This window comes from Muntiacus reevesi, chromosome 2, assembly GCF_963930625.1.
Source record: "Muntiacus reevesi chromosome 2, mMunRee1.1, whole genome shotgun sequence".
In the NCBI taxonomy this organism is placed as follows: domain Eukaryota; kingdom Metazoa; phylum Chordata; class Mammalia; order Artiodactyla; family Cervidae; genus Muntiacus; species Muntiacus reevesi.
This window is the reverse complement of record NC_089250.1, coordinates 89,768,481-89,782,289: the sequence shown is the minus strand read 5'-3', so window position 1 is coordinate 89,782,289 and position 13,809 is coordinate 89,768,481. Positions and strand designations below refer to the sequence as shown.

General features: G+C 42.8%; 2 protein-coding genes across 2 annotated transcripts in view; one reads left to right on the top strand and one right to left on the bottom strand.

Annotated features, from left to right (window-relative positions):
- C2H1orf131 (chromosome 2 C1orf131 homolog) overlaps positions 1–2,464 on the bottom strand; it is a 28,560-nt gene extending 26,096 nt beyond the window's left edge. Inside the window, exon 1 of the mRNA XM_065922315.1 lies at positions 2,312–2,464. Coding sequence (XP_065778387.1) covers positions 2,312–2,399 — 88 coding nt within the window. The 5' untranslated portion in view covers positions 2,400–2,464. The remainder of the gene's footprint in view (positions 1–2,311) is intronic.
- A 53-nt stretch (positions 2,465–2,517) lies between these two features.
- Positions 2,518–13,809, top strand: part of GNPAT (glyceronephosphate O-acyltransferase) — a 32,974-nt gene continuing 21,682 nt past the window's right edge. Inside the window, exons 1-2 of the mRNA XM_065922314.1 lie at positions 2,518–2,748; positions 10,357–10,539. Of these exons, the coding sequence (XP_065778386.1) occupies positions 2,671–2,748; positions 10,357–10,539 (261 nt within the window). The 5' untranslated portion in view covers positions 2,518–2,670. The remainder of the gene's footprint in view (positions 2,749–10,356; positions 10,540–13,809) is intronic.

Below are 13,809 nucleotides of genomic sequence, written 5' to 3'. Positions count from 1 at the left end.
AAATCAAAAGCTTTCCAGATAAGCAATAGTTAAGAGAATTCAGCACTATGGAACCAGCTTTACAACAAATGCTAAATGAACTTTAGGCAGGAAACACAAGAGAAGGGAAATATCTATACAATTAAGACCAAACAATTAAGAAAACGGTAATAATATAGTAGGATATTATATTATATACAGCAATAAAATAATAGGATCATACATATAGATCCTTAAGTGTAAATGGATTAAACGCACCAACCAAAACACACTGACTGGGTGGGTGAAAAATGTGCATGTATGCACTTCCACTTACCACATCACTCGACTTGATCCCCCTAAATTCTATGCAATTACTTTATATCGTTAATCATGTTCCCATTATGGCTTGCAATTGTAATTATCTTTTGCTTTTTGTCTGGCTATTGACTGTGAAAACTGATAAACCTCTTTTACTTTGTAATTATGTAACCACTACTCACTTAACACTATTATATCATGATTGGTCAACAGAAAAATAATAAAACTCTGTATCACCAAAACTAGGATCTAATAGAAAAACCTGTAATCACTTTTTAAAATCCAGATGGATATCAGAATTATCTCAAATTTTTTTTGAAAAATACCAAGGCTCAGGTAGTTTTTTCTTCAGAGCTCCAGATATGTTTCTAATGAGCACTCATGTTTAAAAACAATTAGACTATAGATGATCTTTTACTTTTTACCTAGTTTCACTTTTTCTACTTCATGTTCAGTGCTCCCGTTTCATTTAGTTTATTATGTTTTCCAATTTCTCCATTTCTTTTTCTTTCTAAAAAGCTTTTGCATACATATGTATAATATATATATTTAAGAAAACTTGAATTTTTGCCTAACTAAAAAAATTACATTTTGACTCCACTTGTTTGACTTAGTATAAATAGAGTGTTAGATTTCTAATTAAAAAATCGATATGCACAAGCAACAAAGGTTTACTGTATAGCACATCAAACTATAGTCAATATCTTGTAATAACCTATGATGGAAAATAACTTCAAAAAAATAATACGTGTATTTGTATAAATGAATCACCTTGCTGTGTACCCGAAACATTTTAAGTCAACTATATTTCAATAAAATATACACATTAAAAAAAGAGCCGACTAAACTTTGGCATTAGGGATATAAAAACAAGTAGATACAGCCCGTGTCTTCAGAGCTCCAAGTAAGTTCCGGCCTGTGTTAACACAAACTATATTTAAGATTTTGCAGAAAAGTCTTCTCCTCTAGGACTTCTCAAGGTCAGAGACTAAGTCTTCTCTGTCTTCCAACATTTCCAAAGGCCCAGAGATACTCTGTCCACAGTACAAGTCAATACAAGTGCAGGAGTTGGAAACACAGTGTGGGGCTTAGAATCCAAGCTCTTCAAGTTACTAGCTGGGTGAACTTCCAAGTTTTTTAACCTCTAGTGCTTATTTCTACAATAATGCTATTTGTCTTGTAATAACAGTATTAAGGACAGTATCTATTTCATAGAATTGTTGTGATAATGAAATGAGCATATACATGTAAAGTACGGAGTGTATGGTAAAATCGCAATGCTTTTTTAGCTATTATTTTTTATTCTAAGCTATGTAATGAGCTTAGAATTTTGAGCAACTGGCTCCAAAATAAAACAGCAACATCATACTACAAATTTAAGAAATGTGTTTGACCTATAAGGCACTAATGCCTGATGATTTCCGGTGCATGAAGGAGTGTCATCTTCCCTGGGGTAAGTTCTTCAGAGTGTGTAGAACTGGATCCTTGCTTAAGTGCCAGGAGTTCCCAACCTTTAATGGTAAGTTTCCTTTTCCGCAATCAAGATGAAGGCAAGCATAAGTCAGCCAACTTAAGGCTGAAAGGTCGTGAAAAGTTTCATGTGAAACCATTCTCTGAAGTCACCAAAAGAGGTCCCAACGCGACAAGGTGTCACCAATGCCCGAGGGTCAGGCGGATCTGGGGGGTGCGTGGGAGAAAGGGGCTTCCCAGAGGTCGGGAGTGAGAAAGGATGCCATTTCCAGAGCCTGAGGTCCTGTGCACATCTCCTCGTTAAGTCTGAAAGCGTTAATGCTTTCGACAAGCAAGCCGGTTGGCCCCCACACTCAGGAACGAGTTGGGACATCTGATTCTTAGAAAGGCTCACAGACCCCGGTCGTAGGCGAGGGGAGGGTGCAGGACCCATTATCTGAACCTGGTTGGAGGAGCCAAGGAGTGCTCGAGGAGCAAGAATCTTTAGCCTGAAAGCTGAGGCCAGCCAGGTCCGGGGTCCTTAAGTTGGCTCTCCACGTGGGCTCCGAGGCCCGGCACTCACCAAAGTCGTAGAGGTTCTGGAGCAAAGTGTCCAGAAGGGCCTGAGAACCGGGAGGCGCGGAAGTCGCCAACCGGGGCTCCTGAGCCATCGTGAGGCCAGCGGGCCGCGGCGGGACAGCACAGATCTCGCGGGCCTCCCCGTTCGCTTCCGGTTTCTGACGGGTTGCGCGCGCCTTGAGTCCCCGCGCGGCTTCCGTCCTGGTTAAGATGGCGGCGCCCGAGGTCCTGTGGAGTGGCCTTAGAGGGTGCTGCCGCCCTAGGCGAGGTCGAGCCGCCCCGCGCGGAAGAACCGCCCACAGCAGCAGCACCACCACTGCTTAGCCAAGAATCCCAGGCCACACCCGGGACAGCAGCCGCAGCATGGATCCTTCCAGTTCATCCAAGTCTTGTTTCTCCGTCGGCTCCACGGGTCCCGGGGCTGTCGTGCTCCTCTACGCGGTATGCGCCCAGGGGAGCGAGGCCGGGGCGGGGCTGCGAGAGGACCCGCTTCTCTCGGTCCCGGGTTCCTCCGGGCTGCGACCCGAGGTGCAAAGGAGTGGGTCCGAGATCCCCAGAGGAGGGATGAGGTGATTGATTTGGTTTCCAGGGCGACGGTGTATCTCTGTGTGTGTGAGCGTCGGTATGCTTTTAGAAGTTTGTGTTGGTGATGGTTCCTCTGGTTCCTGCCCGCTCGTTCCTTCCCTTTCACTCCACCAGGCATGGGGCCTTCAGGAAGCCGCTGACACCGGAACGAGGGAGGAAAGTTGGGAATCTCCGTCTCTAGCGAGGGCGAATCGAACTACCTTTTGGTTGGTTCCTCGAACCGGGGAAACCTGCGGGTCTGACCCAGCCTGAGATAGCCTGTGGTTCCCCACCCCGCTCTTCCGCAGGTGTGATATTCCCGGGAGAAAAAGTGTTTGGCTTGTATGTGTGCATCGAGTTTCTAAGACTTTTAATCTAAGAAGATTTGGAGCTTCTGGAAATTTTTATTGTGTTTCTCTGTCTCTGTCCATCATTGTACTTTTCCCACAAGTCATTCTGAAAGACAGCTAATGGCACCTGGCCTCCCTACAGTTGGCCTTTTCACCGCCTAAACCCCTTCTGATTTTAACTGGTCCTTTTTGACAACGGAATGTTAGTCACTCACAGATTCATGAAGATATTTTGAGGCAGAAATTTGTAGCTCTCAGTATTGCACAACCGTGGGGCAATTGACTTAAAAAAAAAATTAATTTTTATTTACCATAGGAAGAAATAAAAGTGCATATTTTAAAGTCATGTTATCAATGTTCTGGCTTAAATCTAAGGTTAATTTATGTAGGAACGTGGTAACGGGGAAAGCATGAAAGAGCAAAGTAAGCCAGAAACTCAGTTTCAGAAAAGAATGTACATATGATAAAGAATCCACCTGCAATGCAGGCGACCCGAGTTGGATCCCTGGGTCTGGAAGATCCCCTGGGGACAGGAATGACAACCTTCTGCAGTGTTCTTGCTTGGGAAATCGCATGGACAGAGGAGCCTGGCGGGCTAGTCTATGGGACTGCACAGAATTGGACATGACTTAGCGACTGAACAACCGCAACAACAACAAAACCCATGTCTACCTTCAAATTGGGAAATCAGTGGAGCATGGGAAAACTTCTGTTGCCTTGCTGTGAAGAGCTTGGGCTTCTAATTGTCCACTCTCCTAAGGTTTATCACTTGTGCCTTTCTCTTCATTGACCTCACTTCATAGTTCAGTGAAATATTTCAACCTTGGAATGTAGTGAAGAGGGTTACTGTGTAGCTCTGACTCCCCATAGGTAGCTTTTTCAGCCCTAAACTGGTTCATGAATTAACAGCAATTTCCCACATGTGTATTAAAGGAAATAATTGATTTTTATTTCCCCCTCTTACCAAAGATAAGACTTTGGTCCACTTTTTCACGTGAAAAACTAAATCAACTACATGTACGCTGTTACTACTTTTGAAGCTAGGCAGCAACCCTCACTACTCTTATGACTACAGGCTTTAGTTTCTTGTTAACCTGAACTTTTTCTTACTGGTTCAGACTGCCCTTATATATTTCCTTGCCATGCTCTTCATTGTGCAACACTCTAATCTTAAGAGATGTTTTAGAAACCGCTGATTGCAGCAGATGCTGCAGCAGTAGGTACCTACATTATCCTAGTCAGCGTTGTCAGTGTCCAAGGTATGGAAGTTAAAGATCCACCTCTTGCCTTTAAGGACTTCACAGGAGATCATGAAAATAAATAATCATAATTAAGTGAGATAAGGGCTTCCCAGGTGGCGTTAGTAGTAAAGAACATGCCTGCCAATGCAGGAAACATAAGAGACGTGAGTTGAATCCCTGGGTTGGAAAGATCCCCTGGAGGAGGGCATGGCGACCCACTCCAGTATTCTTGCCTGCAGAATCCCATGGACTGGTGGGTTACAGTTCATCCATAGGGTCGTGAAGAGTCAGGCACAACTGAAGCAACTTAGTACACACACAGGTGAGATCAGCGCAATGATTGAAGCATGCACAGTATGTTGTGGGAGGGATGAGAAGGAGTACCCAACCTGTTCGGGGACTTGGAGGAGGCTTCTAAGAGAATACGATACCTGAAATGAGATTTTGAGATATGAATGGTAAATGAGGAAGAGGAAGACTACCCTAGGTGCCAATGTAAGAAGACCACACCCTAGCATGTTTGGGGGAACCAAGATAGGCTCGGGTAGAATAAAGGGAATATGAGAAGCACCACTAAGCAAATAGGCAGAGGATATTTCCTAACGGAATTTTATATGTTTAAATGCCCTTAAGGATAAATCTTAGCTTTATGAGGCAACCATTTATTTTTTTTGGCTGCGGCATGTGGGATTTTAGTTTCCTTTCTGACCAGGGAAAGGAACCTGTTCTAACCTGTTCCCCCTGTGCAGTTTTAACCCCAAGATCACCAGGGAAGTCCCTACGGGGCATCATTTAAGGATGATCGGATTTGTATTTTTGAAAGTCCAAGAAGACTACTAGTTTTCTCAAATTGTGTGGATAATCTCTTACTAAAGCAGAGACTATAGAAAGACTTAGGGAAGGAATCTGATCTGGAAGCGTGAGGATCAGTTAGGACTCTTGCCATAGTTCAGGGAAGTGATGAGTGGCAGTGAGTCTGTGGAGAAGGGAGATGGGTGAGTTTGTTTGGTGCTCTGGACAGTTACATGTGGTGGCTAAGAGGCGGCCCTCTGAAACTGACTCCTGATTTTTGTGATAGGGCGCCTGGGGGGGACGATGCCACCTTTCACTGATAAGAAAGAGGAAGAGGAACAGGTTTAGTTGGGATTATACAGTAGTAATTTCAGTTTAGGATGTGGTGAGTTGGAGATGTAAGAGGCAACATTGTGATTTTTAACTTGTGAATTATCTTGTTATGGACCCAATACATCACAAAGATTTGGGAAAACATCCAAATACAGTTAGAAATATGATATTCCTAATGATATGATCTATAAGTATATTTCATATGATATTAAAATATGATACCAGAGTAAGAGAGGATGATCTGGCCTTCATACATGGATATGACGGTCATCAGCAAGTAGGTTGTATCTTAAGCCATAGGTCTCTTGGAATCTTCAGTGATCCCACAGATGAAAAGCAGGCTGGGACTGGGTAATTGCTGGGTGTACCCATAACGCAAATTACAACTTCCTATTAGAGTCTGACTGAAAAGTCCAGTCCTTTCACAGTTGGGCGACTGCTCTGTCTCTGAACTGACTCATCTCGTTCGCTGGTATTCAGCCACACTGGCCTTCTATTTCTTAGAAGTAAGCATGCTCCCTCCTCAGAGTACTTAGATTCCTCTCTGTACGACATGCTGTGTTTTCCCAGAACTTTGCATTGCTGGCCTTTTATTATTATCATTATTATTATTATTATTATTATTGAGATCCCAGTTCAAGCATCATCTCAAAGAGGCCTTACCCACCCCCCGACAGTCAGTCTAAAGTAGCTCTCCAATCACTCTCCTTCATTAGTTACTGTTTTATTTTCTTTACATTCTCTCTTCAGTGTTGTGCTACAGCAGTTTATCCTGACTTTCAAAGTTCATTGTTTAACTTGTATGAAGTTTGCAACCCTATGGTTAAAACACTGCTGTTATTAAAAATAAAGGTTATTATATAAATTTCCATTAAATTGTTAAAAATAGTTAATACAACTCAGCACTTCCTCATTAGTTTACTAAATTTCACTGTTATGCTCTTGAAGTTATTTATGTCACACTGTAAGGTGGAAATCCTAAAGTACAGTGGCTCCTTCCATCTCCTCCTAACTCTTGGGTTTAGTAAAGTTGTGTTGGTAGCTTGAAGCTTCCCAGGTGGCACTAGTGGTTAAGGACCTGCCTGCCAATGCAGGAGATGTGAGAGACAGAGGTTCGATCCCTGGGTCGGGAAGACCCCCTGGAGGAGGGCATGGCAACCCACTCCAGTACTCTTGCCTGGAGAATCCTGTGGGCGGAGAATCCCGTGGCGCAAAGGTCCGTAGGGCTGCACAGAGTCAGATACGATGAAGCACCTTAGCACCCACACAGGCGTTGGTAGCCTGAAACTTGCCAGGGTGGGAGGGTGTGTACCACAGACAGCGGCACATGCTGTAAGTCAGGGCGCTCCCGTGGAGGCACCTTTGCCAGCATGTTACGGTGGACCCCTGCCTGAGCCCGTCTTGTTTCTTCGTTGTTTATCCCCTAAAGGGTGCGCTCAGCTCCCTCGCACAGCCTGTCTGCCCTGCTCAGGCTGTATTCTTGGCCTGTGGAGCAGCGCCTGGTGTATTTGGGGCTCTCGGTCACTGTTGAGTGAATGGGCCCACCGGAGCAGTTGACAGGGGGGTACAGGTAGAGGCTTGCTGTGCAGAGTAAGACAGGGAAGACAGTGGCGGAAAAACACTTCACCTCAGTCTTCTCACTTGGACTCATTGTATTTTGCTCCTGTGAGTATTTATTTTAGGATGGTAAATACTTGTCCAGCAAGATGTGGGGAAGGCCAGTTAAGGAGCAGTAGCACTCAACCCTGGCTGCATGTTGGAAGTACTTAAAGTACTTTCAAAAATACTTCCGATACGCAGGGAGAACTCACAGACCAAAATAATCAGAAATCTTTGGGAGGGCCTGGGCATCAGAATTTTTTTTTTAAGTTTCGTGAGTTAATTTTAATATGCAGCCTGTGTTAAAAACCACTGTATTAGACATTGAGTTAGACCAGATTGGGAGAAGTTTGAGCTTTAGACTGAATATTGGAGAGCTGTCATCAACAGGGCTCAAGAAGTGGCTTCATTTAGTAATTTATGTTACCATTCTACAAACAATGACTGGGTTCCTACTAGGGACTAGAAGTACAAAAAGGTATGACACATGACAAGGAGCTTCCCTGCTGGCTCAGTGGTAAAGAACCTGCCTGCCAGTGCAGGAGACACAGGTGCGATTCCCTGATCTGGGAAGATCGCACATGCCGTGGAGCAACTAAGCCCATGCTCGGCAACTACTGGGCCTGTGCTCCAGAGCCTGGGAGCCGCAGCTACCAAATCCTGTGCGCCCTGGAGCCCGTGCTTTGCAACAAGAGAAGCCACAACGAGAAACCTGCGCACTGCAACTAGAGAAGAGCCCTCGCAGCAGCGAAGACCCAACACATCCAAAAAGAAAGAGAGAACAAATTTTTTAAAAAGACACATGACAAGAAGTTCAAAGTCTTGTAGGGGAAACACCAAATACAAGTTGATTGATAGATGAAAATGTATTGAGGATTCCCTACAAACTCAAAGAAGAGGATGACCATTTCAGTCCTAGGTTAAAGAGAATCTAGAAAAAGTACACAGAAGAGGTGTACAAAAACTGTCTGTGTACAGTGTACAGAAACTGAAGGCTGAGTACTGTCCAGGCAAACAGTGGGGGAGGGCCATCTATAAGTGCCCTGTCTCAACAACTGGTCCCACCGTGCACCTGGTTACCAACAAAAGAAGCTGTGGCTCTCTGGGTTACACAACTCATATCCCCAACATATACCACAATGCCAAGAATGTTAATTACAGGTGCCAAATATTTGATAAGGAATGCTGCTCCTGGAGGTAACTTGAACAAAGCTGTAGGAGCCATGGGCTGTCATAGCTTGTTTAGATAACTAGGTCTTTGTGTAGCTGGGTCAAGTGTTAAGAGGTGTGAGTTTGATCCTGCAGTTAACAGAACCATGGAAGGACTGTAGGTGAACGTATCTTGCAAGTTTGGAGAGTATGCATACCTGCTGCTCTGCCTGGCGAGTTATTGTTCTGAGGACTCCCTTTTTCCCCGCTCCCCCTTCCTCTCTCTCTCTCTCTCTTTCTCTCTCTCTCTCTCTCTCTCTCTGCATCCCCCAACCCTATACATACCTCCCCAACTGATTCTGGTCCTTTTCTGTTCCCACACCTAGGACCACTAAATGGGAAGTCTCTTAAGATCTTTCTGTCCCTAAAATTATATCATTTATAATGGTAATTTGTGGCATTCTACCCGGTCTGAGCCTATATAACTTATACTGTTACTTAGAGAAATGTGAGATTTAATGTGAGGTTCTTCAGCAGGAGTCTGTGATACATTACAGTGACTGCAGTTTTATACCAGAATTCCAACAGTTAAAATATTTTCCCCTCATATATTTTCTTTATTTATATATGAACATAAAAATGTTCGTGTTTGCATATTTCATACTACCCTTTCATACTTAAGCTCCCCATCAATGCTTTTTTGCTTCTGTTTATATTCGTATTGTTTAAAAATCTGGATTTTTTTTTAAAATTACCTTAACATTTAGTCATTCAGAATATATATATTCCAAGCAGAGCTAGATGTTGGAAATACACAGATGCAAAACACAAAGATGCCCTCAAGGTAATTGCATTTTAGTAGGGAGGCAGATGTGCAAATGATCACGTCATGGGATACATACCATAATAGTTATATGTAGAAAGAAGCCCTAATGAGGAAGGCAGAGTGATTCCATCAGGGGAATTCGAGGAGTTTTCACAGAAGAGTGATACCTGAGCAAGGATGATAGGAACAGAAGGGCACTCCAGGCCGATGGACATGTGCAGAGGCCCAGAGGCGTGTCAGCAATGGACTGTGTTGGGGAAATCGAATCACTCACTGTTAAGTGGACCATGAGTGTGGTGAGAAGAAAAAGCCAGGTCTCAGAGGTTCTTGTATGACACCAGCAGTGGCTTAGGTCTTATTCTGAAGGAGCTGAGGGGGAAGTCATATGTTAAACCAGAATTTGGCCAGAATTGTGTTTTAAAAGGGCATGGAGTGGGGACTTCCCCATTGCTCCAGTGCTGGGACTCAGTATTCCCAATGCAGGCAGGCCTGAGTTCAATTCCTGGTCAGGAAACTGGATCCCACATGCCGCAACTAAGAGTTCACATGCTACAAGTAAAGCCTGGCACAGCCAAATAAATTTAGAACGAAAAAATTTTTAAAACCAGTAAAAGAGGCAGACACAATAAGTGTGAGGGATGAAACCTGTGAAATTGATCAGATTTGCTCTAGAGCTTAGTGCCCACTTTCACTGTATTTGTTAACTTTCCCACAGGGACACTGGCTTTATAATAAAGAGAGCAATCAAAAATAAAGTATTACAATTTAATATCAATTCATTGAGCCTAATAATAACTACATTTTTTTTCTTACTATGTGAAAATCTAACATTGGAACACCCTGTTCTTTTTTTTTTTTTTTGCTTTTCTTTTTTAGGCAAAAATTTATTTAGACCCACTCACTTCATGTATGGAATTTTCTCAGACACATGTGGTGGTGGTGGTGGTGGTAGTTTAGTCACTAAATTGTGTCCAACTCTTTCGACTCCATGAACTGCAGCCAGGTCTTCTGTCCATGGGATTTCTCAGGCAGGAATACTGGAGTGGGTTACCGTTTTCTTCTCCAGGGCATTCTGTCCTTATTCTGTGTCAGAATAAAAATTTTTACAGAGATGAAACCTTACCAGTAGTTCCTAACCTGTCTTAATTTATTTTACAGCATGTTCATGGCTTTCTTTCCTTTGTCTTGTCCACAGAAAGAGCTCAAAAAGTGGGATGAGTTTGAAGATATTTTAGAGGAGAGGAGGCATGTCAGTGACTTGAAGTTTGCAATGAAATGCTACACACCTCTTGTCTATAAGGGAATTACTCCTTGTAAGCCAAGTGATATTAAATGTAGTGTTCTCAATTCTGAAGAGATTCATTATGTCATTAAACAGGTAAGTGATTCCATCTGCAGCCATAGCCAGATTCATTCATTGTGTACAAGTTTCTTTTTCTTCTTGATTCTATGAATTTATTTTGCTATTTTTAATGTATCTTTTTAGATTTCACTATATTTAGCACATTCATCCAATGTTTATTTTACCTGTAATTCATGTTAGCCTCTTTGCTAGACATTGTGTCTAATAGTGAGCTAGTTGAGCAGAGTTCTTGAGCTCTTGAGTGTTTAGTCTAATATAGGAAATGATGACAGGTGTACAGTCAGTTACAATGAAACACATACACAAGACATGCTAGTGGGAGGCCAGTGTGCAAGGACATTAATTAATTATAAGGGTGATTAATTTTGTGCAGGGAGTAAGAGAAGTGATTTTTTAAGTGGGGCTGGTAAGATGTGTAGGGACTTTCCATGTGCAATAGGTGAAGAAGAGTGTCCCTAGCAGAACAAATAACTTTTTCCTGTGTTTTTCAAACCTCGTGGCACATCAGAATTATTCAGGGAGCCTTGAAAAGGCCCTCTGCCTACATCTCACATTTGGGCTGATGGAACCATTCACTGAGTTAGGGGCTCAGAAGAGGGATGAGAAGAGGGCTGCAGAGAGAAGCTGTGCTCTGTGCTCTGGACACTTCACTTGAGATGTCCAGGCCCAAGTCCTAGGGTGGCATGACTGGAGCGTCACGGTGGTGGCCCTTCATGTGGTAGTGTGCTTCTGCACCGTGATATTCATGGACAGATCCTGCTTCTTTGACATTTAAGTGGAGGTGAGTCAGGTTTGTGGCCTTGCAACATTCTTAATTTTTTTTTTTTGGCTGCACCACATGGCTTGCAAAATCTTAATTCTCTGACCAGGGGATTGAACCGGGCCTGTGGCGGTGAAACCACAGAGTCCTAACCACTGATCTCCCAGGATAACTCTTTATTATCTTTATTATTTGCTATCTGTTTTCCTCTGATTTAGACTTATGACCTATGCTGTTAATCATATTGTTTTCATCTAGCATGATCTGTCTTGGGGAAATTATTAATCTTCTCTCAGTTCACATAAGTGAAGTCAAGTTTCCTTATCTGTTAGAAGATAAAGACAGTTGTTCTCAATACTGACTCTTTGTTAGAATCACCTAGAGAACTTTGGCGGAAGGTAACCACAATTTTCCACAAGTATGTAAACTCTGTGAAAGCAAGAATTTTTTTGTCTCTCTCTCTCTTTTAAATTGCTATATTCCTGGTACCTAGCACATAGTGCATGTTCAATAAATACTTCTTGAATTAATGGATAAAAAAATACTTTGGTCCCATCCATAGGGATTCTGACTTAATTGGCCTAGCTTAGGACCCAGACATTCTTCTCTTCTCTTCGTCTCCTTCCTTTCTCCTAAATGGCACTTTTTAATTGCCCCGTTCTTCTTGAACCTCCAAATCTACCTCCATGTCCTCTTGACAGATGACTTTTCCTACTTCACAAAGAAAATTTAAGCCATTATGTGGGAACTCTTTGAACTTGCTGTGATCAGGCTTCTAATTTACCTGCATCTAATATACATCATTTTCTTAAATGGAGCCCCTTCTGTTTGAGTTTAATCCCTACCCCACTCCTTTGCTCTGGATCCTTCCTCCCTTCTGCTCCTCATCCTCAGGGACTTGGCTCTCTTGCCTGTCCAGTCAGATGTCTCAGCGTCTTCCTCTTTATCAGCTCTTTACCATCAGCATTTAATATGCTCACTGCTCTTCCAGCTTAAATAGACCCCCTTTGACCATGTTCCTTCTCTCCTTAGTACCCCTCCCTTCCTTTCCCACTTCTCTGCCCTTTGAAGAAGTTGGCTGGTTTCTAGGCCTCTTGCCCTACTTTCTCACCCTTCATATACTGGCTTCCAACCCCTTGTGGTAGTTCTTCCCAAGGCTGTGAGTGACTTCCTTCCTTGTGACTAAAATCAACCTAGTTCAAATCCTGGCTAACTTTTGGTGCATGTTTTGTCCTTTCTTTCCATGACACCATAGTCTTCCACTGAACCCACCACATCTGTGTTTTTATTCCTCAGTTATCTTTACAGGCTTCTTTTCTTTTGCCCATCCCTTTAAATGCCACTGTTCCTCAAGATTTTGTTCTCGCCCCTTCTTATTGAACTCACTCACCGGGCAGTTTCATTTGTTGCCAGAATTTTAAGTACCTTCCTTATACTGTCTCCATATTATAATATTCAGTTCAGTTTAGTCGCTCAGCCATGTCCAACTCTTTGCGACCCTATGGGCTACAGCACGCCAGGCCTCCCAGTCTATCACCAACTCCCGGAGTTTACTCAAACTCAAGTCTGTCACATCAGTGATGCCATCCAACCATCTCATCTCTGTTGTCCCCTTCTCCTCCCACCTTCAATCTTTCCCAGCATCAGGGTCTTTTCCAATGAGTCAGTTCTTCGCATCAGATGGCCAAAGTATTTGGAGTTTCAACTTCAGCATTAGTCCTTTCAATGAATATTCAGGACTGATCTCCTTTAGGATTGAATGGTTGGAACTCCTTGCAGTCCAAGGGACTCTCAAGAATCTTCTCCAACACCACAGTTCAAAAGCATCAATTCTTCGGCGCTCAGCTTTCTGTATAGTCCAACTCTCACATCCATACATGACCACTGGAAAAACCATAGCTTTAACTAGACAGACTTTTGTCAGTAAAGTAATGTCTATGTTTTTTAATATGCTGTCTAAGTTGGTCATGGCTTTTCTTCCAAGGAGCAAGCATCTTTTAATTTCATGGCTACAGTCACCATCTGCACTGGTTTTGGAGCCCCAAAAAATAAAGTCTGTCACTGTTTCTGTTGTTTCCCCATCTATTTGCCATGAAGTGATGGGACCAGATGCCATGATCTTAGTTTTCTGAATGTTGAGTTTTAAGCCGACTTTTTCACTCTTCTCTTTCACTTTCATCAAGAGGCTCTTTAGGTTTTCTTTGCTTTCTGCCATAAGGGTAGTGTCATCTGTGTATCTGAGGTTATTGATATTATAATCTTGATTATAAGATTACTATATAAAAATAGTATATTATAAATAATATAGATAATTAGTATCTATTGTTTCAGCCCAGATCTCTTTGGAGTTTCATATGTATATTTTTGTAGTTTATTGGATATCCACTTGGAAGTTCCCAAAGCACCTCATATTCAAGATGTATAAATCAAAGTCTTTGATTCACCTTACCCTTGTGCCATGGATATTCTCCCACCCCATCCCCCACCCCAGATTACCCTGTCTCCAAGAATGCTCCCCACCATAT